The sequence below is a fragment of the Globicephala melas genome, chromosome 2, assembly GCF_963455315.2.
Source record: "Globicephala melas chromosome 2, mGloMel1.2, whole genome shotgun sequence".
Lineage (NCBI taxonomy): Eukaryota > Metazoa > Chordata > Mammalia > Artiodactyla > Delphinidae > Globicephala > Globicephala melas.
In genome coordinates, this window is record NC_083315.2 from 145483620 (window position 1) to 145504638 (window position 21019).

Genomic DNA, 21019 nt, shown 5'->3' on the forward strand with positions numbered 1-21019 from the left:
GCAGTGGTAAATGGGAGTGTTTCCTTAATTTCACTTTCAGATTTTTCATAATTAGTGTATAGGAATGCAAGAAATTTCTGTGCATTAATTTTGTATCCTGCTACTTTACCAAATTCATTCATTAGCTGTAGTAGTTGTCTGGTAACATCTTTAGGATTCTCTGTGTATAGTATCATGTCATCTGCAAACAGTGACAGCTTTACTTTTTCTTTTCTGATTTGGATTCGTTTTATTTCTTTTTCTTCTCTGATTGCTGTGGCTAAAACCTCCAACACTATGTTGAATAATAGTAGTGAGAGTGGGCAACCTTGTCTTGTTCCTGATCTTAGTGGAAATGGCTTCAGTTTTTCAGCATTGAGTATGATGTTGGCTGTGGGTTTGTCATATATGGCCTTTATTATGTTGAGGTAAGTTCCCTCTATGCCTACTTTCTGGAAGGTTTTTATCATAAATGGGTGTTGAATTTTGTTGAAAGCTTTCTCTGCATCTATTGAGATGATCATATGGTTTTTATCCTTCAATTTGTTAATATGGCATATCACATTGATTGATTTGCATATATTGCAGAATCCCTGCATTCCTGGGATAAACCCCACTTGATCATGGTGTATGATCCTTTTAATGTGCTGTTGGATTCTGTTTGCTAGTATTTTGTTGAGGATTTTTGCATCTATGTTCACCAGTGATATTGGCCTGTAGTTTTCTTTCATTGTGACATCTTTGTCTGCTTTTGGCATCAGGGTGATGGTGGCCTCATCGAATGAGTTTGGGGGTGTTCCTCCCTCTGCTCTATTTTGGAAGAGTTTGAGAAGGATAGGTGTTAGCTCTTCTCTAGATGTTTGATAGAATTCACCTGTGAAGCCATCTGGTCCTGGACTTCTGTTTGTTGGAGGATTTTTAATCACAGTTTCAATTTCAGTGCTTGTGATTGGTGTGTTCATATTTTCTATTTCTTCCTGGTTCAATCTTGGAAGGTTGTGCATTTCTAAGGATTTGTCCATTCCTTCCTGGTTGTCCATTTTATTGGCATATTGTTGCTTGTAGTAATCTCTCATGATCCTTTGTATTTCTGCAGTGTCAGTTGTTACTTCTCCTTTTTCATTTCTAATTCTATTGATTTGAGTCGTCTCCCTTTTTCTCTTGATGAGTCTGGCTAATGGTTTATCAATTTTTTGTATCTTTTCAAAGAGCCAGCTTTTAGTTTTAGTGATCTTTGCTATCGTTTCCTTCACTTGTTTTTCATTTATTTCTGATCTGATCTTTATGATTTCTTTCCTTCTGCTAACTTTGGGGTTTCTTTGTTCTTCTTTCTCTAATTGCTTTAGGTGTAAGGGTAGGTTGTTTATTTGAGATGTTTCTTGTTTCTTAAGGTATGATTGTATTGCTATAAACTTCCCTCTTAGAACTGCTCTTTTTGCATCCCATAAGTTTTGGATCATCGTGTTTTCATTCTCATTTGTTTGTAGGTATTTTTTGATTTCCTCTTTGATTTCTTCAGTGATCTCTTGGTTATTTAGTAGTGTATTGTTTAGTCTCCATGTGTTTGTATTTTTTTACAGATTTTTTCCTGTAATTGATATCTAGTCTCATAGCAACATCTAGTCTCATAGCATTGTGGTCAGAAAAGATACTTGATACGATTTCAATTTTCTTAAATTTACCAAGGCTTGATTTGTGACCCAGGATATGATCTATCCTGGAGAATGTTCCATGAATGAGCACTTGAGAATGTTCCTGGAGAATGTTCCAAGAATGAGCACTTGAGAAGAAAGTGTATTCTGTTGTTTTTGGATGGAATGTCCTATAAATATCAATTAAGTCTATCTTGTTTAATGTATCATTTAAAGCTTGTGTTTCCTTATTTATTTTCATTTTGGATGATCTGTCCATTGGTGAAAGTGTGGTGTTAAAGTCCCCTACTATGATTGTGTTACTGTCGATTTCCCCTTTTATGGCTGTTAGTATTTGCCTTATGTATTGAGGTGCTCCTATGTTGGGTGCATTAATATTTACAATTGTTATATCTTCTTCTTGGATTGATCCATTGATCATTATGTAGTGTTCTTCTTTATCTCTTGTAATAGTCTTTGTTTTAAAGTCCATTTTGTCTGATATGAGAATTGCTACACCAGCATTATTTTGATTTCCATTTGCATGGAATATCTTTTTCCATCCCCTCACTTTCAGTTTGTATGTGTCCTGAGGTGTGAGGTGGGTCTCTTGTAGACAGCATACATACGGGTCTTGTTTTTGTATCCATTCAGCCAGTCTATGTCTTTTGGTTGGAGCATTTAATCCACTTACATTCAAGGTAGTTATCGATATGTATGTTCCTATTACCATTTTGCTAATTGTTTTGGGATTGTTATTGTAGGTCTTTTCCTTCTCTTGTGTTTCCTGCCTAGAGAAGTTTCTTTAGCATTTGTTGTAAAGCTGGTTTGGTGGTGCTGAATTTTCTTAGCTTTCGCTTGTCTGTAAATGTTTTAATTTCTCTGTCGAATCTGAATGAGGTTCTTACTGGGTAGTGTAATCTTGGTTGTAGGTTTTTCCCTTTCATCACTTTAAATATTTCCTGTCACTGCCTTTTGGCTTGTAGAGTTTCTGCTGAAAGATCAGCTGTTAACCTTATGGGAATTCCCTTGTGTGTTATTTGTTGTTTTTCCCTTGCTGCTTTTAATATTTTTTCTTTGTATTTAATTTTTGATAGTTTGATTAATATGTGTCTTGGTTTGTTTCTCCTTGGATTTATCCTGTATGGGACTCTCTGCGCTTCCTAGACTTGATTGACCATTTCCTTTCCCATATTAGGCAAGTTTTCAACTATAATCTCTTCAAATATTTTCTCAGTCCCTTTCTCTTTCTCTTCTTCTTCTGGTACCCCTATAATTCGAATGTTGGTGTGTTTAATGCTGTCCTAGAGGTCTCTGAGACTGTCCTCAATTCTTTTCATTCTTTTTTGTTGTTGTTTTTTGCCATTTAATATAATGTGTTTTATTTATTTTATTTTATAATAAAAAGTTTGGTTTTTATTTTTAAACCACCATAAGCAAAGTTAAAAGACAAACTGGGAAAAACAATTTACATCTCGTATTATGAACAGAAAACTAACATCCACCAAATGTAACAATTAGCTCCTAGAAACTGCTAAAATTATCAAGAAGCCAGTAGGAAAATGAATTGCCACAGAGTTCCTGGCCCTTCAACAAATTAGAAGACTCACTCTTGGAAAGATAATGGCAGGTTTTATAAACCTGAATGGTCTCTTGAAAGATTTCCCTTGAAAATCTAGGTCCGATCCTTTTTACTTTCTGGCTTAAAACCTGCCAAGTGCTGCCCATCTACTCAGGTGTGTGTGTGTGTTTTATCGATGAGTTATCATTCTGTCCTGATCTGTTATCTGTGTATGGTTTTTTCCTCCATCAAAATTACTTGTAAGGATGTAGTGAAACTGAAGCACCTACCTCTTGTCCTTCCCTGCCACTAGCTGTGCAATATTTCATCCTTTAATGAAAAACCGCAGCTGATTTATGCATCAGGTTGTTACAGTTGTTCAGTGATATGAACTAACCTAACAGGTTTGTGCCTTCCTGACATGAATACGTCCTGAGACAACACAACTCTAGAAGTGGTTTCATAGTAGTGACTTTCAACATTACTCACTTTGCCTCTTCAAACTTCCCCACCTAACAAAGTTGGAAACATGCAGACCAGAGAAGTATTAAGGAGGGAGGAACAGCTGGGGTGGGGGGCAATCTGTGAAGGAAGAAGGCCTGAGATAATGCAGCCACATCAAAGAACAGCTGTGCTCACTGCCTTGCTTCTGTGGTGGCAGGTCAGGGAGCCCCGGGCTCCACTGCTTGAGTTTCTCCTGCAGCCCCTGGAGCTGGCTTCGACCCCAGTCGATGCGGATCTGAAGGCTGGCCATGTCTGCAGCCAGCTGCAGACCCTCCCAGAAGCTGGCTTGAGCTTGCTGTAGACTGTGAGGAGCCAGGATTCTAAACCAGTTCAGAGGGTCCTGGGGAGCTGGGGAGCAGTCTGGCTCTGGGGTCCTCGTGAGGCCCTTGCGCCTGTGCAGAACTGCCTTGTGGGGTCCCACGTCCTCTGGAGTCTGGGTGCCGGCTCTCACATTCAGAACCTCTGGAGTCCGTCCTGGGCCTTGCTGGTGCAGACGTGGACCTGGGGCTCCATGTGGGAGGCATACTGCAGAGGCCTTACCGACTTGGCACCCATGGTGCAGCGAGCTTTGGAGAGTGAGAGCCAGCCCTCCACCCGGGCATTCAGTGCCACCCGCTTTGCCTCCAGTTCCTCCAGGTCCCTGAGCAGCTGCAGGAGAAGCGAGTCCAGCTCGGCTCGCAGATACCGCGCCACCGTGGGCTCTGCACACATTCCTCTTTTCATTCTTTTTTCTTTATTCTGCTCTGTGGTAGTTACTTCCACTATTTTATCTTCCAGGTCACTTATCTGTTCTTCTGCCTCAGTTATTCTTCCATTAATTCCTTCTAGAGAATTTTTAATTTCATTTATTGTGTTGTTCATCATTTTTTGTTTCCTCTTTAGTTCTTCTAGGTCCTTATTAAACGTTTCTTGTTTTTTCTCCATTCTATTTCCAAGATTTTGGATCATCTTGACTATCATTACTCTGAATTCTTTTTCAGGTAGACTGCCTATTTCCCCCTCATTTGTTTGGTCTGATGGGTTTTACCTTGCTCCTTCATCTGCTGTGTGTTTCTGTCTTTGTATTTTGTTTAACTTACTGTGTTTGGGGTCTCCTTTTCACAGGCTGCACGTTCGTGGTTCCCGTTGTTTTTGGTGTCTGTCCCCAGTGGCTAAGGTTGTTTCAGTGGGTTGTGTAGGCTTCCTGGTGGAGGGGACTGCTGCCTGTGTTCTGGTGGATGAGGCTGGATCTTGTCTTTCTGGTGGGCAGGACCGAGTCCAGTGGTGTGTTTTGGGGTGTCTGTGAACTTACTATGATTTTAGGCAGCCTCTCTGCTAATGGGTGGGGTTGTGTTCCTGTCTTGCTAGTTGTTTGGCATAAGGTGTCCAGCACTATTGCCTGCTGGTTGTTGAGTCAAGCTGGGTCTTAGTGTTGAGATGGAGATCTCTGGGAAAGCTTTTGCCATTTGATATTACATGGAGCTGGGAGGTCTCTGGTGGACCAATGTCCTGATCTCGGCTCTCCCACCTCAGAGGCTCAGGCCTGACACCCAGCCGGAGCACCAAGGCCCTGTCAGCCACACGGCTCAGAAGAAAAGGGAGAAAAAGAAAAAGAAAGAAAAAATAAATACATAAATAAAATAGTTATTCAAATAAAAAATTATTATTAAAAATTAAAAAGTAATACAAAAAAAAAGAAAGAAGAAAACAATTAAACCAAAAAACCAGTCCACCAATAATAACAAGCGCTAAAAACTATACTGAAGAAAAAGGAAGCTGCCGTTTCTTGGTGGCTGCAGCAGCAGCCTTAGCATTTCATGCCCGTCTCTGGGGTCTTTGCTGATAGCCACAGCTTGCCCTCGTCTCTGGAGCTTTTTAGGTGGTGCTCTGAATCCCCTCTCCTCGCGCACCGCAAAACAAGGGTCTCTTGCCTCTTAGGCAGTTCCAGACTTTTTCCTGGACTCCCTCCCAGCTAGCTGTGTGCACTAGCCCCCTTCAGGCTGTGTTCACGCTGCCAACCTCAGTCCTCTCCCTGGGATCCGACCGAAGCCCGAGCCTCAGCTCCCAGCCCCGACCTGTCCCGGCGGCTGAGCAGACAAGCTTCTCGGGCTGGTGAGTGCTGGTCGGCACCGATCCTCTGTGCGTGAATCTCTCCGCTTTGCCCTCCACACCCCTGTTGCTGTGCTCTCCTCCGCGGCTCCGAGGCTCCCCGCCTTTGCCACCCGCAGTCTCCACCCGCGAAGGGGCTTCCTAGTGTGTGGAAACCTTTCCTCCTTCACAGCTCCCTCCCAGAGGTGCAGGTCCCGTCCCTATTCTTCTGTCTCTGTTTATTCTTTTTTCTTTTGCCCTACACAGGTACGTGGGGGAGTTTCTTGCCTTTTGGGAAGTCTGAGGTCTTCTGCCAGCGTTCAGTAGGTGTTCTGTAGGAGTTGTTCCACGTGTAGATGTATTTCTGAAGTATTTGTGAGGAGGAAGGTGATCTTCACATCTTACTCCTCCGCCATCTTGAGGGTACCCCCATTGGATATTTTTAAAAAGTAAAAACGTATTTGATATCTTCCCCCTGAAATGGAAATAGAAGTGAATGAACAAGAGGTGTCATATTTGCTGTTTACAAAACCTGGGCCATTTTAGGCACCAAATCGGAGGGCAGAAGTCAAGAAAGTAAAGTTTTTTGTGTCTCTGAAGCCCTAACACTAAGATTTTAAAAAATACTTTTATGTGTGTGGTGGAGGGGATGGTGTTCGCACTTTTTGGAAAATACAAAAAATGTTTTTCATCATGTATTTGGAAAAATGGTCCTAACACTGACAATTAGGTACCAGTTCATAAATTTCCACCTTACTCTTAACCAGCGAAAGTTCAACTTAGGGCACAGTCGTAAAATCACAGAACTTTTGGGTCACAGGGGACCTCAGATGTATCTGGTTCATCTCCTTCCTCTCCCTGACCCACCACATCCAGGGACAATCTCTCACCAAGCAGTCATCTATCTTCTGCTTGATTGCCACCAAAGACAGGAAACTTATTACCACCAATGACAACATAATGCATTTTGGGACAATTTAGTTGGAAATTCCTTCCGTACATTGACTTGAAAGTTGTAATTTCCAACAGCTGACCCCCATTCTAGCTAAGGAACTTACAGATTCCATAGAAATCACACTTCCACAGAAAGATCTGAAGACAGGCACCATTATGTCCTTGTGAAATCCTGTCTTATAGCCAACAAATATTTCTTTTCACCCTGGCAAAGATCTTTAGTTCTATCGCTCATTCCCATATCACAGGGTTTTATGTCTCTCTTTCCTCCTGGCCTCTTTCCTCTTAATTCAGTTTGCTAAGGTGCCCCTTATAGAGTGTCCTTCCCCAAACTGGACACAGTATTTCAGATGTGGTCATAAATAGCTTGGGGGAAGAATGGGATTATCTCTTGTTCTAAACACACTACTGCTTGACTAATATCACGTTGGCAACCACATTACACCATCGACTCATAAAAAACATAGTCAACAAGGACTCCCACATTTAGGAGGATTTGAAATTGAGGGATTATCTTCCTTCCTTGCATCTTCTCCATTAAAATCTGGAGGACGAGGCAAATACTCTAAAAGGAAAATCCCTCATTCCCCAGCAGACAGTCCTCCCTAGACTTGGCATAGAGCAGGAGACAGTGTCTACAGCCAGCAGGAATAGCAGTGCTTTTAAGTTACAACCTACATCCTCTCTGTAAAACGGAAGGGGAAAGGGATGAAATCTGCTTGTGCTGAGTACATACTCTACACATGACACTATTTTAGATGCTTTGTATATCTTGTCTCATTTTGTCTTCTCAGTAACCTTCAAGGTAGGCACCATTAGCCTTATTTCATAAATAGGCTCAGAGAGGTTAAGTGACTTTGCCAAAGTTACACAGAGATGGTATTTAAACCCAGCTAATTTTGACTCCAAAGCCATGTTTTTTTTCTTCTGCATCCTGTTGCTTCTCATCCAGACCTGACTAAAGATGAGGGGGAAGTTTGTGGGATAACCTCTTCTAAACAGAGGGAGAAACAGCTCATGCTAGCCAGACCAAAAGGATTACACCATCCCTCCTGTCTCCCCTGCTCGTCTCACTGCAATCAAACTTTCTTCCATGTGTGAAATCATCCAGAAGATTTAATGCCACGAATCACTAGACCCATGAATTAAAAGACCACATGTCATCAGAACAACGGGAACAGAAAAACTTTGGAGAGAAGTATTGTCCCAAGGCCCCTTGCTCCCAAATTCCCACCTAGAAAAGTATTTGTTTCTTGAGTAGTTCATGATAAATGCCAGAAAGGATAGAGTGACGAAGTGTCTTTTAAAACACTGGTTCTTGGAGTGTGGTCCCCGAACCAGCAGCAGCATCCCTTGGGGACTTCTTAGAAATGCATGTCACCCAGATGACCCCAGAACTAATGAATCCAGAAATTCTGTGGGTGGGGCCCAGGAATCTGTTTTCATAAGCCCTCCAGGTAAATCTTACTGTGAATGCAATAAACAATGTTCTCCTGCAGGTTCTGATGGAGAGAGAGGTTCTAGGGGGATGAGTGGCAACCTCAGATGGCCCAGGGACTCAGTCATCCAGCCAGGGTACATGGCACCCATGGAAAAACAATTTCTTAGAGGTCCTATAGAGTATGCAGACAAAAGGAAAATGTGCCTGCTAAAAATACTGCCCTGAAACAAAGTTACTGGGTGGATCTACTGCAAGATGCTTAACTATCACTGTGCATTAGCTTAATCCAAAAAACCTACTAACCGATTTGGAGCAACTGGAAGATTATAAAAAAAAAAAAAAAAAAAAAGGTCTCATACTCCCACTGCCAAGGAGAGTTAGAGAAATAGCCACATGCCTTCTGTTTTTAGTTTAACTTTTTCCCACTAGGAGATGTTCCGGTACATGATAGTAGTCATTTCATTACAAGTTTGGTAGTTGCTAGAAGAATGCTGAATCAAGCCTGTCCCTTTGCATATGGTTCACATTTTTCTATTTTACAAAAGAAGTGCAGAGAAAAGGGGTGGGAATGGAGTGATGTAGCCGCAGGGTAGAGGTGCCTTGGAGGGGATCCCAGTTGTCAATGAAGGTCTAAGGCAATTCAGGATGGATTTCTTAATAGATAGGGCATGAGAAAGCATTACAGAAAAGGAGGTGGGGATTTGCCAGAGGAAAATTGTTTCAAAAAAGAGTAAACTAAATGAAAGCCTGATACCTGGATAGTGAGAAAGTATGACTGGGAAAAGCAGAGAAATATAGCAAGGCCCTGCACTTCATTATACTGCTTTTTGTTTTCTTTTTCTTTCTTTTTTTTTTTTTGAAAAAAATCGTGTTTCAGAAAACACTAGTACTACCATGGAATGCTCCCTGTGTTACCAAACCAAACTTGGGTCCATTTGCCCTCACCCATGTGCAGCAAAGCCAATCCACTGACACCAGGTTATGGTGAAGGAAAGTAGAGCATTTATTGCAGGGTGCCAAGGAAAGAGAATGGGCAGCTCACGCTCAAAAGATCTGAACTCCCTGACAGCTTTCAAGGAAGGGTTTTTAAAGGCAACATTTGGGGTGAGGCTTGCAGCTCATGGACTTTCTTCTCATTGGTTGGTGGTGAGGTAACAGGGTGATGTTTCAGAATCTTAATCAGCAACTTTCTGGTTCCAACCAGTCTGGGGTCCACATGCTTCTATTCAGCTTGTAGTCACCATCCTCTGCAGAACAACTCAAAGACTTGTGTCAGATTGTTATGTATATCCCTTGAGGAGGAACTAGGACTCTGTTTTACTATCACTGAAGTATTGTTTAAGCTATCATTACTTTTCTTGCCTGACTGCTTTTCCCTTATTTCTGTACTCTCTCACTTCCCTAATTAGTAACTGCTTGAGTCTGCTCTTTGGAACTCAGGGAAGGCCTAGGAGACTAAAGCCTTTAGTTTAGTGTAGTTTTCTACAAATAAGAAATGGGGCTTTGGTACCTGGAAGGGCCCCACAGGGTCCTGCTTGGTTTCCCCCTTTTCTTTGATACTCCTCAATCCTGAGGGGAACAAGGGTGGGACAAGAAAGGGAATAACGCTTTAGATAGAGAGGTTAAAAATAATAAACTCAGTGTTAGGGGGATTCAGTTTCACCCACACAAAGTTAAGGGAGAGTCCCACAGTTAATTGAGTTATGGATTGCTGCAAATGATATCTTCCTCTCAGAGCTGAATCATGAACTGATTTAAGGCTCTGAGAAGTTCTGCAGTCAAGAAATCTTTTAATTTTATTTGACCCAATATTCCAAAGTTATTTCGGTAGAGAACCCTTTCATCTCCAATAATTCCCAGTCACACCCAATAGGACACCAACTGTATTCATCACTGTATCAAAGTGACAGACATAAAGGTGGAGGAAGAGCAGCTTCACATTCCAGAAGGGAAGGAAGTGGGCACACGCAAGGGAGACCGTTCTCCTAGGGAAGCTGGTAGGAAAACCAGCAAAAGTCCAACAACAAAGAAGCTACTTTAGGATGCAAGATCCGACCCCTGTCTGAGAAGCCCCCCAAGAACAGCCAGAAGAAAGCAGGCTGGCCGGGGGGCACAGCAGAGGCCCGCATGCTATTGTCCGAACTACTCCAGATATGGCCTCTCACTCAAACTGGAGCAAAAGACTCTTGATTTGAATATTTATCTTACCTCCTCTCCCTCTCCCCCAAGAGAGTTCCATCTGCCAGAGAATTACAGGGCACAAAGACAGTTCGCTCAGACACCAGCACTGGGACCCAGGCCTTTCTTCATCTCCCTTCCAGGTCTGGGGGGTACTTCTGTCTGCCAGGACTAGGTTCTGGCCATGATGCTACCTCTCTTGTCTCTGGGTCTCAGTTTCCTCATTTGTAAAGCATTTGGATGAGACTGGTGATCCCTAAGGCTTTTTCCAGCTCTGTCAATTCTGAAATTTTATGAGAGCTTGGAGATCGGTATCTGAATTCCTGTGCTGTTATGAACTAGCTGTAACATTTGAACAAGTAACCTCTGCTCCCTGTACCTCTCCTAGGAAAGATTTGCACACTGGGTGACCTTGAGACCCAAAAGAGATAATGTGTCTATCATGGTGGTGATTGGAAAGTCATTGTAAATGTAGAAGGTGTTGTTTTCCATTTGGGGCGTGGCACCTGAGTGATCCTTGTCTCTGTACATGGTCCATTGTCTCCCTTTTTCCTCCAAAGCCCCATTGGCTTTGCCCTGTGAGCTGGTGTTCGCTCTGTTCTCCTCTGCTCATCAGTCACTCAACTGCACTCACTGGGAGTGCTAGCCTCCCACGTTCTTCCAGGTGTCTACAAGTTGACCTAATGTAACAGGCTTAAAATAATTTCAGATTTGCCTTAATTTGGACAGAAAGGTTGACCTGAAGTACACCGCTGGGCTGTTTTTGCAAAGGGCTTCTTGCCCAAAATATTTAAGTATATGAGTCAGAGATGAAATTTACCTACCTAAGAACACACTGTTTTTAAAGCACCTTTAGGAGTACCAGATATATATGCACAGCGTAGTTACAGTACAACCAGAGAGTAACCTCACTTAGGTTGATGTAAAAACACTTTTTGTCTCTTAAGGAAGACCCATCAATTTACCTTTTAGCCTTCCCAGAATATTCCAGAGTGGGGTAGGCACAAATGCCATGGTTTGTATCTGTACCTTTGTGGCTAGAACACCCCTGAGATTTGAACACTGCACTAGATGCTAGACACTAGAAATAGTCAGTTGCCTTGTCAGCTCCTCTTGGCCCATAGATTAAGTCTGAGAGTTGATTAATTTGAGGCTGGTGTGTGGGCTGCAGGACAGAGATAGAGCAAAGGGGATTACTTACTAATTTAAAAGAATAAATACATTTGCAAGGGAGAAGGTGAAACTAGGTAGGATTTACCTCTTGATCACGTATATATAAACCATCGATTCCATAGAATTTACATCCTGATTGCTTTTCTGCAAGAAACCTGACTTCTCTCATCTGACAGTAACAGAACTATTTCTATATGAAAACAAGCTTCCCCTTCCTTTACTCAAACTTGTTCACACTTTTTGCTGATTTCAGATCACCCCTTCCCTTGGGGCTGGTCAGAATAGAATGTTCTTTAGTTTCTACCAGAGAATCTGTGCTTTTTTTGAGTGTACAGAGAGTTGGCTAAAAAATAACATAATTATAATAAAAATAAATAGCTAAGTTTAACTGGGCACTTACCATGTGAACTGAGTGCTTTATTTACATTATGTAGTTTAATCCTCCCAGCAACTGAGTGAGGGAGGTATTATTATCTCCCCCTTTTTAAATAGTCATGGACAGGCTGAAGCTCGGTTTGACTGCGAACCTTTCCAAAGCTGCAGAGGGCTGGAAAGTTCAGTGGTTCAGTTAAAATGAAGTGGCAGAGCTGGTCAGTTAAGGAAGGTGGGCTGCAGTCTGACTCCGTGACCATTGCTTTCCGTCTCCTTGTAACTTCCTTTTCTTCAAGAAGACATCTTGGAAACTCCCCAAGACAACTTACAAACAACCTCTCAATTGAGAACCATGGGTCCATTCACTCAGCGCTCCTTCAGCAAAGGGAAGTGACCTTGCTGGGCACTCCCAGCACTTCCTGCAGGCAGAGACCCTGCCTACCTCCTCTGGGTCTTCTTTTGTTCACTGTTGTTCCTTCTCCTGCAGCACACCTGGGGCAGGTGTGCCCATAACGGTGGATTCCAAGCCTCAGAGGAACATGGCAACAATTCCTCATTCAATTCCGGTTATAAAATGCTGAAGGACTTGGAAGCAGCTTTCAGCCTGAGGATTTTGTAATCTGGAGTCTGTTCCTTGCAGCCTGGCCTGAGGAAAATGCCGAGGGCCCTGGGGAGAAAGGGCCCATGTTTGGGCCTGTGGGCCTGGCTGGGGGCTGGGAGGCAGTGGCCCCGAGCCCATACGGATGCAGTGGGCGCTCTCAGTGAGCATGTGGCCCTTGGGACCTTCTGAGCTGCGAGGTCAGATTAAATCCGCCAAAACAAAGCTTTGGTCTCAGTCTCTTCTGCAGGCATGTGCTCTGTCCCCAGCAGCCTCGGCTGGGACTCTGCAGGCCCAGGAGGAGGGGCGCTCCGTGCAGCCTCGGAGCTGGACTTGGGTGGGGTACCATCCTCACGGAAAGGGAGGCTGGCCTTGGCCGTGGGAGCCAAGGGGCCCGGGGGTGAGTCGGCGTGGCCACCTGGCCCCAGAGACAGGCTTCCCCAGAGGTGATTATTGGCCAAGGAGGAAGAAGCAGCAAGCCAGGCCCCATTAAAATGCTGCCACTGGCAAGGAGTCCTCCCTCAGAGCCATCCCCTGTGGGCTGGACAGAATCTGAAGGGGTGAACTCCAAGTTTCCAGCAGTACTTCCCACCTGAACCTCTGGGGGTTCCCAGGGGAGCTCTGGCCCGCTAGGAGGCCGGCTTGCCGGGTGTTTCTGACACAGCCGAGAGCAATCATTGCCGCAGCCATCCTGCATCCGGCCACCGGCCCGTGCCAGGCACTGGACTCACACTGTTTTCATTGTCAGAGCCCTTCAGGCTTGGCGCTGTTATCCCCATTTTATAGATGGGGCTCAGAGAGCCAAGTAACATGGCAGCTCGTAACTGGCTGGATCAGGATTCAAACCCAGGTCTGTCTGGGTTTCTTTCCACTCCACCCTTAGGCTTCCTCAGAAGGTAGCACTAACCTGCCTTAGGACATTGACCTTGGGTGAGAATCTGGGGTAGGAACCATGGCCACGGGGTTAGGGATTGTCTCCGCGAGAGGAAGCAGGAGTGAAACATGGTCCTGGGGTAAAGGCATTGACTACAGTTTCCCTGCATGGACAGTAGAGGTAAATAAAAACACTCAGTTTTTACTGGTAGGAACAAGATGCCCTACATCTTGTTCCTATCCTGATTTCTATGGGTAGGTCTCAATGAAGCAACTAGTTTTGGGGGAAGCTGCGATGTTTGGTACCCACACGAGAGCAGAAGCCTTTTCTGTAGCTTTTCTGTTTTGCTGATGACTTCTGGATTTTACCCAGGCTGTCAAATCTCTCCTTTACCCCTGTACCCCTTGTATCCCTCACCACTTGGTTTGTATGCTGTTATTGTCTATCCTCAATTCTAATGTGTCCTTGATCCCAAGAGGCACCTTTTCCGCACAATTTAATGCCTGCACAATTGGCACACATCTTGTAATTGAGGTCTACATTTAATGTGGCAGGGCTGTTTAAATTGTTGTTATATTTTTAGAATGGATGGAGACCAAGAATTTAGGAAATATGGTCATTCATGCATTTATTCAACTCATCAAATGCCTACAATAAACGTCAGGCATTGCGCTAGATGCTTGGAATATAGAAATAGCCAGTGTTCAGTCCCTTGCCTTAGGGAGGTCACAGTCTAATGGGGGAGATAGACTAGACAGATCAGCAGTTAAGCTCATTGTAATAAGGGCTCTGAATTTGGGGAACCAGGGTGTGTGGAGGGTCGGAGGAAGGAGGGAGAGGAGGTGGGGAGGCTGGGGGCACCTCAAGGAGAAGGTGCATCATGAATGGGGTGGGAAGACAGAGGGTTTGGGAGTGTGCTGGGATGGGTTGGGGAATGGTATTCTGGGCAGATTGACCAGTTGGAGCAAACAAAAGTTCAGAATCATGAGACACTAGGATGTGTTTGTGAGCCTCAGAGGCTCATTCCAGCTTGTGGCTGGAATGGTGGGTGTGGAGACCTGGGAGTAGAATGAGGCTGTGGGGATAGGCAGGGGGCAGATCATGGGCGCCCTCAAGCTCGTGCAAATCGGCATCATCTCCATCCTGAGTACAATGGCCAGTCATCGAGGGGTTTTACGCAGGGGGATGATGCCCTGATTTGTGTAGAAAGTGGGTGGGAAAAGGATGGTGGGGTGGGGTGGAGGACGTGGACAGAATGACAGCTATTGAGAGAGAAAGGAGAGTTACTCCGAATGAAGCCACAAGCTTCATTCTTATTTACTGTTCCCAGACAGCGTGGACCTGATCACGGAGACTTGAGGAAGATCACACAGTGGTGCAGCAGGGCATCTAGAACTAGAATCTGCAGGCACAAGTGGCCTTGTTTTCACCTTAACCCCATCACATGTGCCCTTTTCTCAAGAAAGCCATGTGATCAATAGGCAGGCTGACTGTAGGAACGGATGCTGGGAAAAGCTAGAAAAAGAAGAAAAGCTTTTCCCTTGTCTCTGCTTCTTAAAGAAGGGTCATATCAACCTACAGTGGTGACATTCCAACTTGTACTTGCCAAATTAGTTCACCAATCAATTTTTTACAAATGGATGGAATACGCAGCGGACGTATCTGAGTACGGTATAAGAGATTAAGCATTAAATGTCGTAAGGAAACAGTAAATTGCTATGGTTGCTCCTGGGGGGTCACACAGAAAATGTAATCAATGTTGTCTGGCCAGCCTTCTAGGGACACTCGGGGGAGGGATGCTGGGTGAGAGGTAGAAGGAGTTCTCCGCTATGCTGGGGATGCTTTGAAGGAGGTGGGAGGTGATTGTGGATACTGTGACCCAAGACTTACGGTTCTTTTCCCTTTCCCACTTCCCCGAACAGGTGCAGTGCCACACTTACACGGGGTACTGCTGGTGTGTCACCCCAGATGGGAAGCCCATCAGTGGCTCTTCTGTGCAGAATAAAACTCCTGTATGTTCAGGTACCGTAGGGAAGGGCGGGAAGAAAGAAATGGGTGGGAGAGGGACCCCTTGGATGGTCTCCTGAATCTTGTGGGTGCACTTTTGAAAGATTGGTGGTGGTCATGAGCCCTCTTCCAGGTCAGGGAGGAGTCTACCCAAACATGCTTGCTCTGTTGTCAGCTGGGTGATAGGGTCAGTGTATGTCTGTGTGTATGTATTTATTTTGAGTTTAAGTTTCTGGTTCAATGCTCTTTTCTCAAGCATTGGCCATAACCTCTAGAGAGCATGGCATATAAGTTTGTACCTTGTGTGCTCTTGGTTGGTAGTGGCCCTGGGTGCACACTTTATTGAGATAAATTTCAAGACTGTGTTGGAGTTCAACATCAAAGGCTGTGACAACCAATTAGGGATGTCTTTCACGGGTGCAGGAGAGGAGAGTGGTGGTCTACGTTGCCATATGTTTGCAACCCCTGAACAATGTAACGTATGGTGATGGAAAACATTCATAACCGCGGCCCTCAAATCTGGCTGTCATCAGCAGTGCCTAGGGAATTCAAAAAGAACCCAGGTGTGGAGGCTTCTCCTTCTGTGTTCGGATCCAGTGGTCATGGAGACTTAGAGTCCACATGTTTAGGAAGCTTCTCAGGTGGTTCTCATGATGAGACAAGTTAGGGAACCACTGCTTTGTAACAACCCTCTGGGTGAGTCCATAGGAAAAATTAAGTCCTTTTTATTTCCAACTTTATAGGCGTAGAGAAATTTTGTTCTTAGTTTTGTGGGATTGTGCATTACGGATTTAGGCAAGCTTCCCACTTCCCACTTCCATTCAGATGGGAAGGGACTTCAAGACACTCCCTTAATTCACTATGCAGCTCAGCCCACGTTAACAAAAAAAAGCCTATCCCATCCACCAGCTGCTTCCTATTTCTCTGTAATCTGTGTATATGAGATTTTATTTATTTACTTATTTTTAATTTTTAAGTGCAAGCAAAGTATAAAACATTATTCTAAAACCTCTGGGAAATTCCAAAGGCAGTCCTGCTGTCCTAACGTTTTCCTTTTTTCCCCAAATTTATTCATTTTTCAACCAGCCCTGCTATATAAGGGGAAAAGTGAGTGGAAAGGGCAGTAAGTGTCTACATTAGGAAACCAAAATGTGCAGGCCAAAAAGGAAAGTTTACTTTATTTGTGGTTTACATGGAAACTGGAAACCTTAATTGAGCTTGGTGTGGGGAGGGGGAGGAACGAGGCCTCCTTGCAAATGACCTGGAAAGTTTCATTTAAAGCAAACAAACGTGCTAGAAACAAGTCATGCAGGGAAATATAATTGAATTCGCACAAAGCTAGTATACGGAGAAGGGGTTGGATACTGATTGCGATGTGTTTCTCCTCTTTTGTCGCGGGGACTTCCACAGATGCCCTGGCGTGCCTCGGCTGGCTGTGCCCTGCATGTGCGGGGTTGGGTGTCATGGGAAAGGCAGGTGCAACAGGGTCAGGACCGTCGGATGGCGGCACAGGGCATCCGAGCACGTGCAGGGCAAAGCGTTTGGCCAACCCCCCAGACTGCCCCCTCCTTGAGGAACACGCTGCATCTAGAAAATTGCTTCCATGCCTCAGACTATTTTGGCCCATTCATTACAATTGGGCCAACAATTTTCTACTTAATGCAGATGGAAAATCGCCGATTTCCTGCCCTAACCAGCAAGGGATGTCAGTCATTGCGTTTGCAGCGAGAGGGGTTTTCTTTGCAGTTGGCCCCCCTGGCTGGATAGGGCTCAGAACATGGAGTTGGTGGGAAGTGGAGGTGAGGGGCAGTCCGTGGAATGTTCAACAAAGGAGTTATGTGGTTGTGGAATTTTGTAAAAATCTGGTCAAGACTATTGCCAGGGAGCCTGGAAATAATTGTTCATCTCAACAGTGCTGTGATATCGGTGACACTGATGTTAAACAAACGCCAGTCGCATGTGTGTATGTACTCACTTTGTATATAATGTTCCTAGATGTGTATACAATATATATATATACATAACCACATGCTCATAACATCAGGCTTTACCAACTCTTTGAAAGAAACCAATCGCGACGCATTCTGAATGTCTGTGTTTTTGTTTCCCCTCTCACCCAAGGTTCAGTCACCGATAAGCCCGTGAGCCAGGGTAACTCAGGAAGGAAAGGTGAGTGGAGTTTCACGCTTTATCTGAATGTTTGCTTCTAAAGCCAGTCCAAGCAGGCATTCTTAGACAAGATGGAAGGAGCCTGGGGTGAAAGCTAAAAGTGCCCTGCAGAAAATTCCCATTCTTATTCTGTGTTTCCTCCCAGAAGCCCGGAGGTAAGTAAGGCTCGTACGGCGGTGGGGACCAAGCTCCCAGAATTTCTGAGAGAGGTGAGCAAGTGCAGTGCACAGAGCTGGCAGGGACCCTGAGACTCTTGGTTCCTGGGAAGTTCAGTCAATAAGCTACCAGTGTAGCCAGCATTAAACAGAAAAGCACAACGAAGGCAGGGATGCCCAAGTCTGCCCTGACTCTTTTATTTTGGAAACCCATCTGAACATTTTCTCCTCCTTGATTTTCCTTGATAATTGTCCCAGCACATCCAGATTCTTTGCACTAAGACTAGATGCTTCATGGGCAGGTGACTTATGCAGCTGTTATCTTGAAATTCTTAATTATTTTCCTTTGAACTTGGGTTTTGTAAGTATAGTCCAGTGGGACAAAGAAGTGTGTGTGTGAGCAGAAGAGACACGTGTACTATGCCTACCTGCTGCAGCCTCATTGGCAGAGGGCTCTTGTGATGCAGGCTACAGGGCTTCCATAGTACGCTTAGAATTTTCATTTTTCATTACCTAGAACAATGCTAAATAGCAAATTAAGAAACATCGTGACAAGTCAGGAGAGAGACTGTGGAAGAGAGGATAAGGCTTGATATCTTAGTGTCTTTTGTGGCACCTTTTTCCCTGCTTTTTGAACAAAAGGCTTTGCATTTTCACTTGGCACTGGGCCCTACAAATTGTGCAGCTGGCCCGACTAGGGCATCTGTCTGAGCGCTGTTTAGTGGACCAGCCGACATGAGGAATAGGTCCTTGGGATGTGCTGACCATACTTTCCAGTGTGCTGACACTAGGCTTCACCGCTTCTTACTTCTAGGACGGCATACACACTGGTAGTTGCATGGAAAACAGGTATCAGTTTTATTGTACAGGCAAGCACTTCAGAAGCCCCATTTTGTGTCCTCGGGTGAAACTCAGACCGGAGGTGTCGACTGAGTTTGAGCCCTCCCACCTGAATCTGGGCCTTGGGCACTTCAGGCTCGTAAGAACCCATGTGGAGAGTTGGGCACGCAAGGATCAGTGTGGGATGTACAGGCTTATCCTCCACCGCGGTCACAGGGAGACCAAGGCCAAGCCTTGGACCTTGCCCCAAGTGCTTATTCCTTGGGGACCAGAACAGGAGGCAGAGTCCCACTGCCTGAATGCAGGAGCCGAGAGTCTGGAGAACATGCTGTCGCTGCATGCTGTCCCTCCAAGAAGACATGGAAGTGGAGCTTGGTGATACCACCACCCACTAGAAACCACGGACCAAGCGACCCTACGGGCTGCTCCCCTTCCAGCGAGCAGGAACGAGTAAGTGGGTGAAAGAAGGGAGCAAGCACCTTTCCAGGTTCTTCCAAGCACAGGGGGAGACAGCCTCAAGTGTTGGTAGTTCCCTCCTAGGAGGGAAAGGAGGAGAGGGGATGAACGTTTCTTTCTGCAAAGATCTGAAATCATCAACACTGTGAGTGGCGTGTCTGCCTGTAATGTATTGGGGTTGGAAAAGGGAGCTGCCTTCAGTTTTGCTTGTTGCAACTGAAGTCTTCAGGAGCATAGCCTTTATTCCTGGGCATGAGGTCCTGGTGGTAGGGAAAAAAAAGAGCAATCATGCAAAACGGACCACCCAGACTTTCCCCACCAAAGGGAACGGAGTGCACGATGCTGAATGAGGCACCTGCAGCAAGAAGGGCCAACCAGAGGGTTTTGGTTCTTCAACTGCACAGAGAAGTACTTCCCCGCTTGTCCTTTCCAGTTGGTTGTGGCTTTGTACCCTGTGGATAACAGTAAGAACCAGACCTGTGGTCACGGCGGGCTCTTGCTGATCCAGTTGGAAGAAGAAGGCGGGGGAATCCAATTCCTCCAAGGATGATGCAGGGAACAGGGGGGTAGAGTCTGAAGCCGCGTGTCAGGGGGATAAGTTTCCAGCAGTTTCTAGCTCTTTGCTCCCTTACCCTGGGGGGTTCCTCCCTCCTAGATGGTTGTGTGGAGGCTTCCTTTTTGGTGCAAAGGGCTGGCAGAGGGGTGGGGGAGATGCTAGGGCTGACTCGCCCCTGGACACTTGACTTCCGCCCAGTGGCCTCTCTTTCCTTCTACTTCAGAGGGTCCACAGAGGTGTTGAATCTCTTCTGTTTGTCTGCCATGGGCAGTGCAGTGAAAAGCAGGTTCGGGCCACCTGTAGGAAGGGCCACCTGAAGCCACACCTGTCCAGGAAGCTGGGGTTTGAATGGGACCAGGGTGCGAGAGGGCATTTATAATATCTTGTGTCAGCCCCGCCGAGGTCCCTTTTTCAGCTGCCGCTTAAGAATGGAATGTGCTCCGGAGGGCAGCAGGTGGGAGGACACAAAGGGCCGTTGTCTGAGCTCATGCCCACATGTGGGGTCTCCTAGAAGGCATCTCCCTGGAGCTGGAGCTTGCAGCCCAAGACCTGCCCAGAAGGATGCTAGGCCCGGAGGATGGCCAGAACGGGGGCGAGGCCGGGGGTCTGGGTGTGTGTGTTGGGGGGTTGGTGGGGGGGGGAGGAACGGACCCAGCTCCTTCTTTCCCCACCCTCTTGCCTTTTGAACATGCTCCACGGATGGGGCTTGGAGGGATCAGTTCTCTCCACCGGGTTGGAATGAAAAGGCGTATTGTGCGATGGAGGGTCTGGTTGCCAGCCAGGAATCAGTCCTCCAAAGGAGAGGAGGAGAAAAAGGAGAAAGGCAGAGCGGGAGGAGGCTGGGGGAAGAGGCCCAGGGAGATAGCGGGAGGCAGGGGAGAGGGAGAGAGGCCAGGCGGTAGCAGGTCACAGCCGTCTGGCTCGCAAGGAGGTCTGGGTCGCTCCTGATCCTGGGTCCACAGGTGTGGGCCTGAGGGGAGAAGTGGGGGACGGAGGGAGGGAGGTCCGGTTATCTTACCCAGATGCATGTGCTCCGGGAGGGGAGGAGGGTCAGAACTTCAGACTATTTACTTAATCCCTTGGAATGTCCTTGCCTCGCTCTGTTCTTTGGGCCCCTTGTGTTTCACAGACTCCTTTATGGGCACATGTGTGGTAATTAACACATGCAGGGTAGGTCCCGGGCCATGTGTTTGAGTTTCAAATATCCATTGATCTGGGGCACTCCCATCCTGCTGCCCCTCCCTTCTCCGTCGATCCTCGCCCTTGGAGAGAGATGGAAGGAGTATGTGTGTGTTTTGGGGGGTGGAGGGCACACGTGCATCCACATGTGTTTTATTGATGCTACAGAGGAATATCAGAAGAGAGGAAAGGACCCCCAGCAGCCCCTTGAGCTCTGACGATCTGCTGCTAAAACAGTCGAAAGCTGCAGAAGTTGAGAGACAGAAAGGAATTTTGGGTTTCCATTGAAGCAGGAAAGTGGATGGGAAGCAAAATATGTTTAGAG

General features: G+C 45.7%; 1 protein-coding gene and 1 pseudogene across 3 annotated transcripts in view; one reads left to right on the forward strand and one right to left on the reverse strand.

The window, feature by feature from the left end:
* SMOC1 (SPARC related modular calcium binding 1) overlaps nucleotides 1-21019 on the forward strand; it is a 156767-nt gene that overhangs the window by 86137 nt on the left and 49611 nt on the right. For all 3 annotated transcript variants that reach the window (XM_030855368.2, XM_030855369.2, XM_030855370.2), the window contains exons 4-5: nucleotides 15255-15354; nucleotides 17461-17508. In XM_030855368.2, coding sequence (XP_030711228.1) covers nucleotides 15255-15354; nucleotides 17461-17508 — 148 coding nt within the window. The remainder of the gene's footprint in view (nucleotides 1-15254; nucleotides 15355-17460; nucleotides 17509-21019) is intronic.
* On the reverse strand, nucleotides 3719-4386 carry LOC115852055 (coiled-coil domain-containing protein 115 pseudogene; annotated as a pseudogene).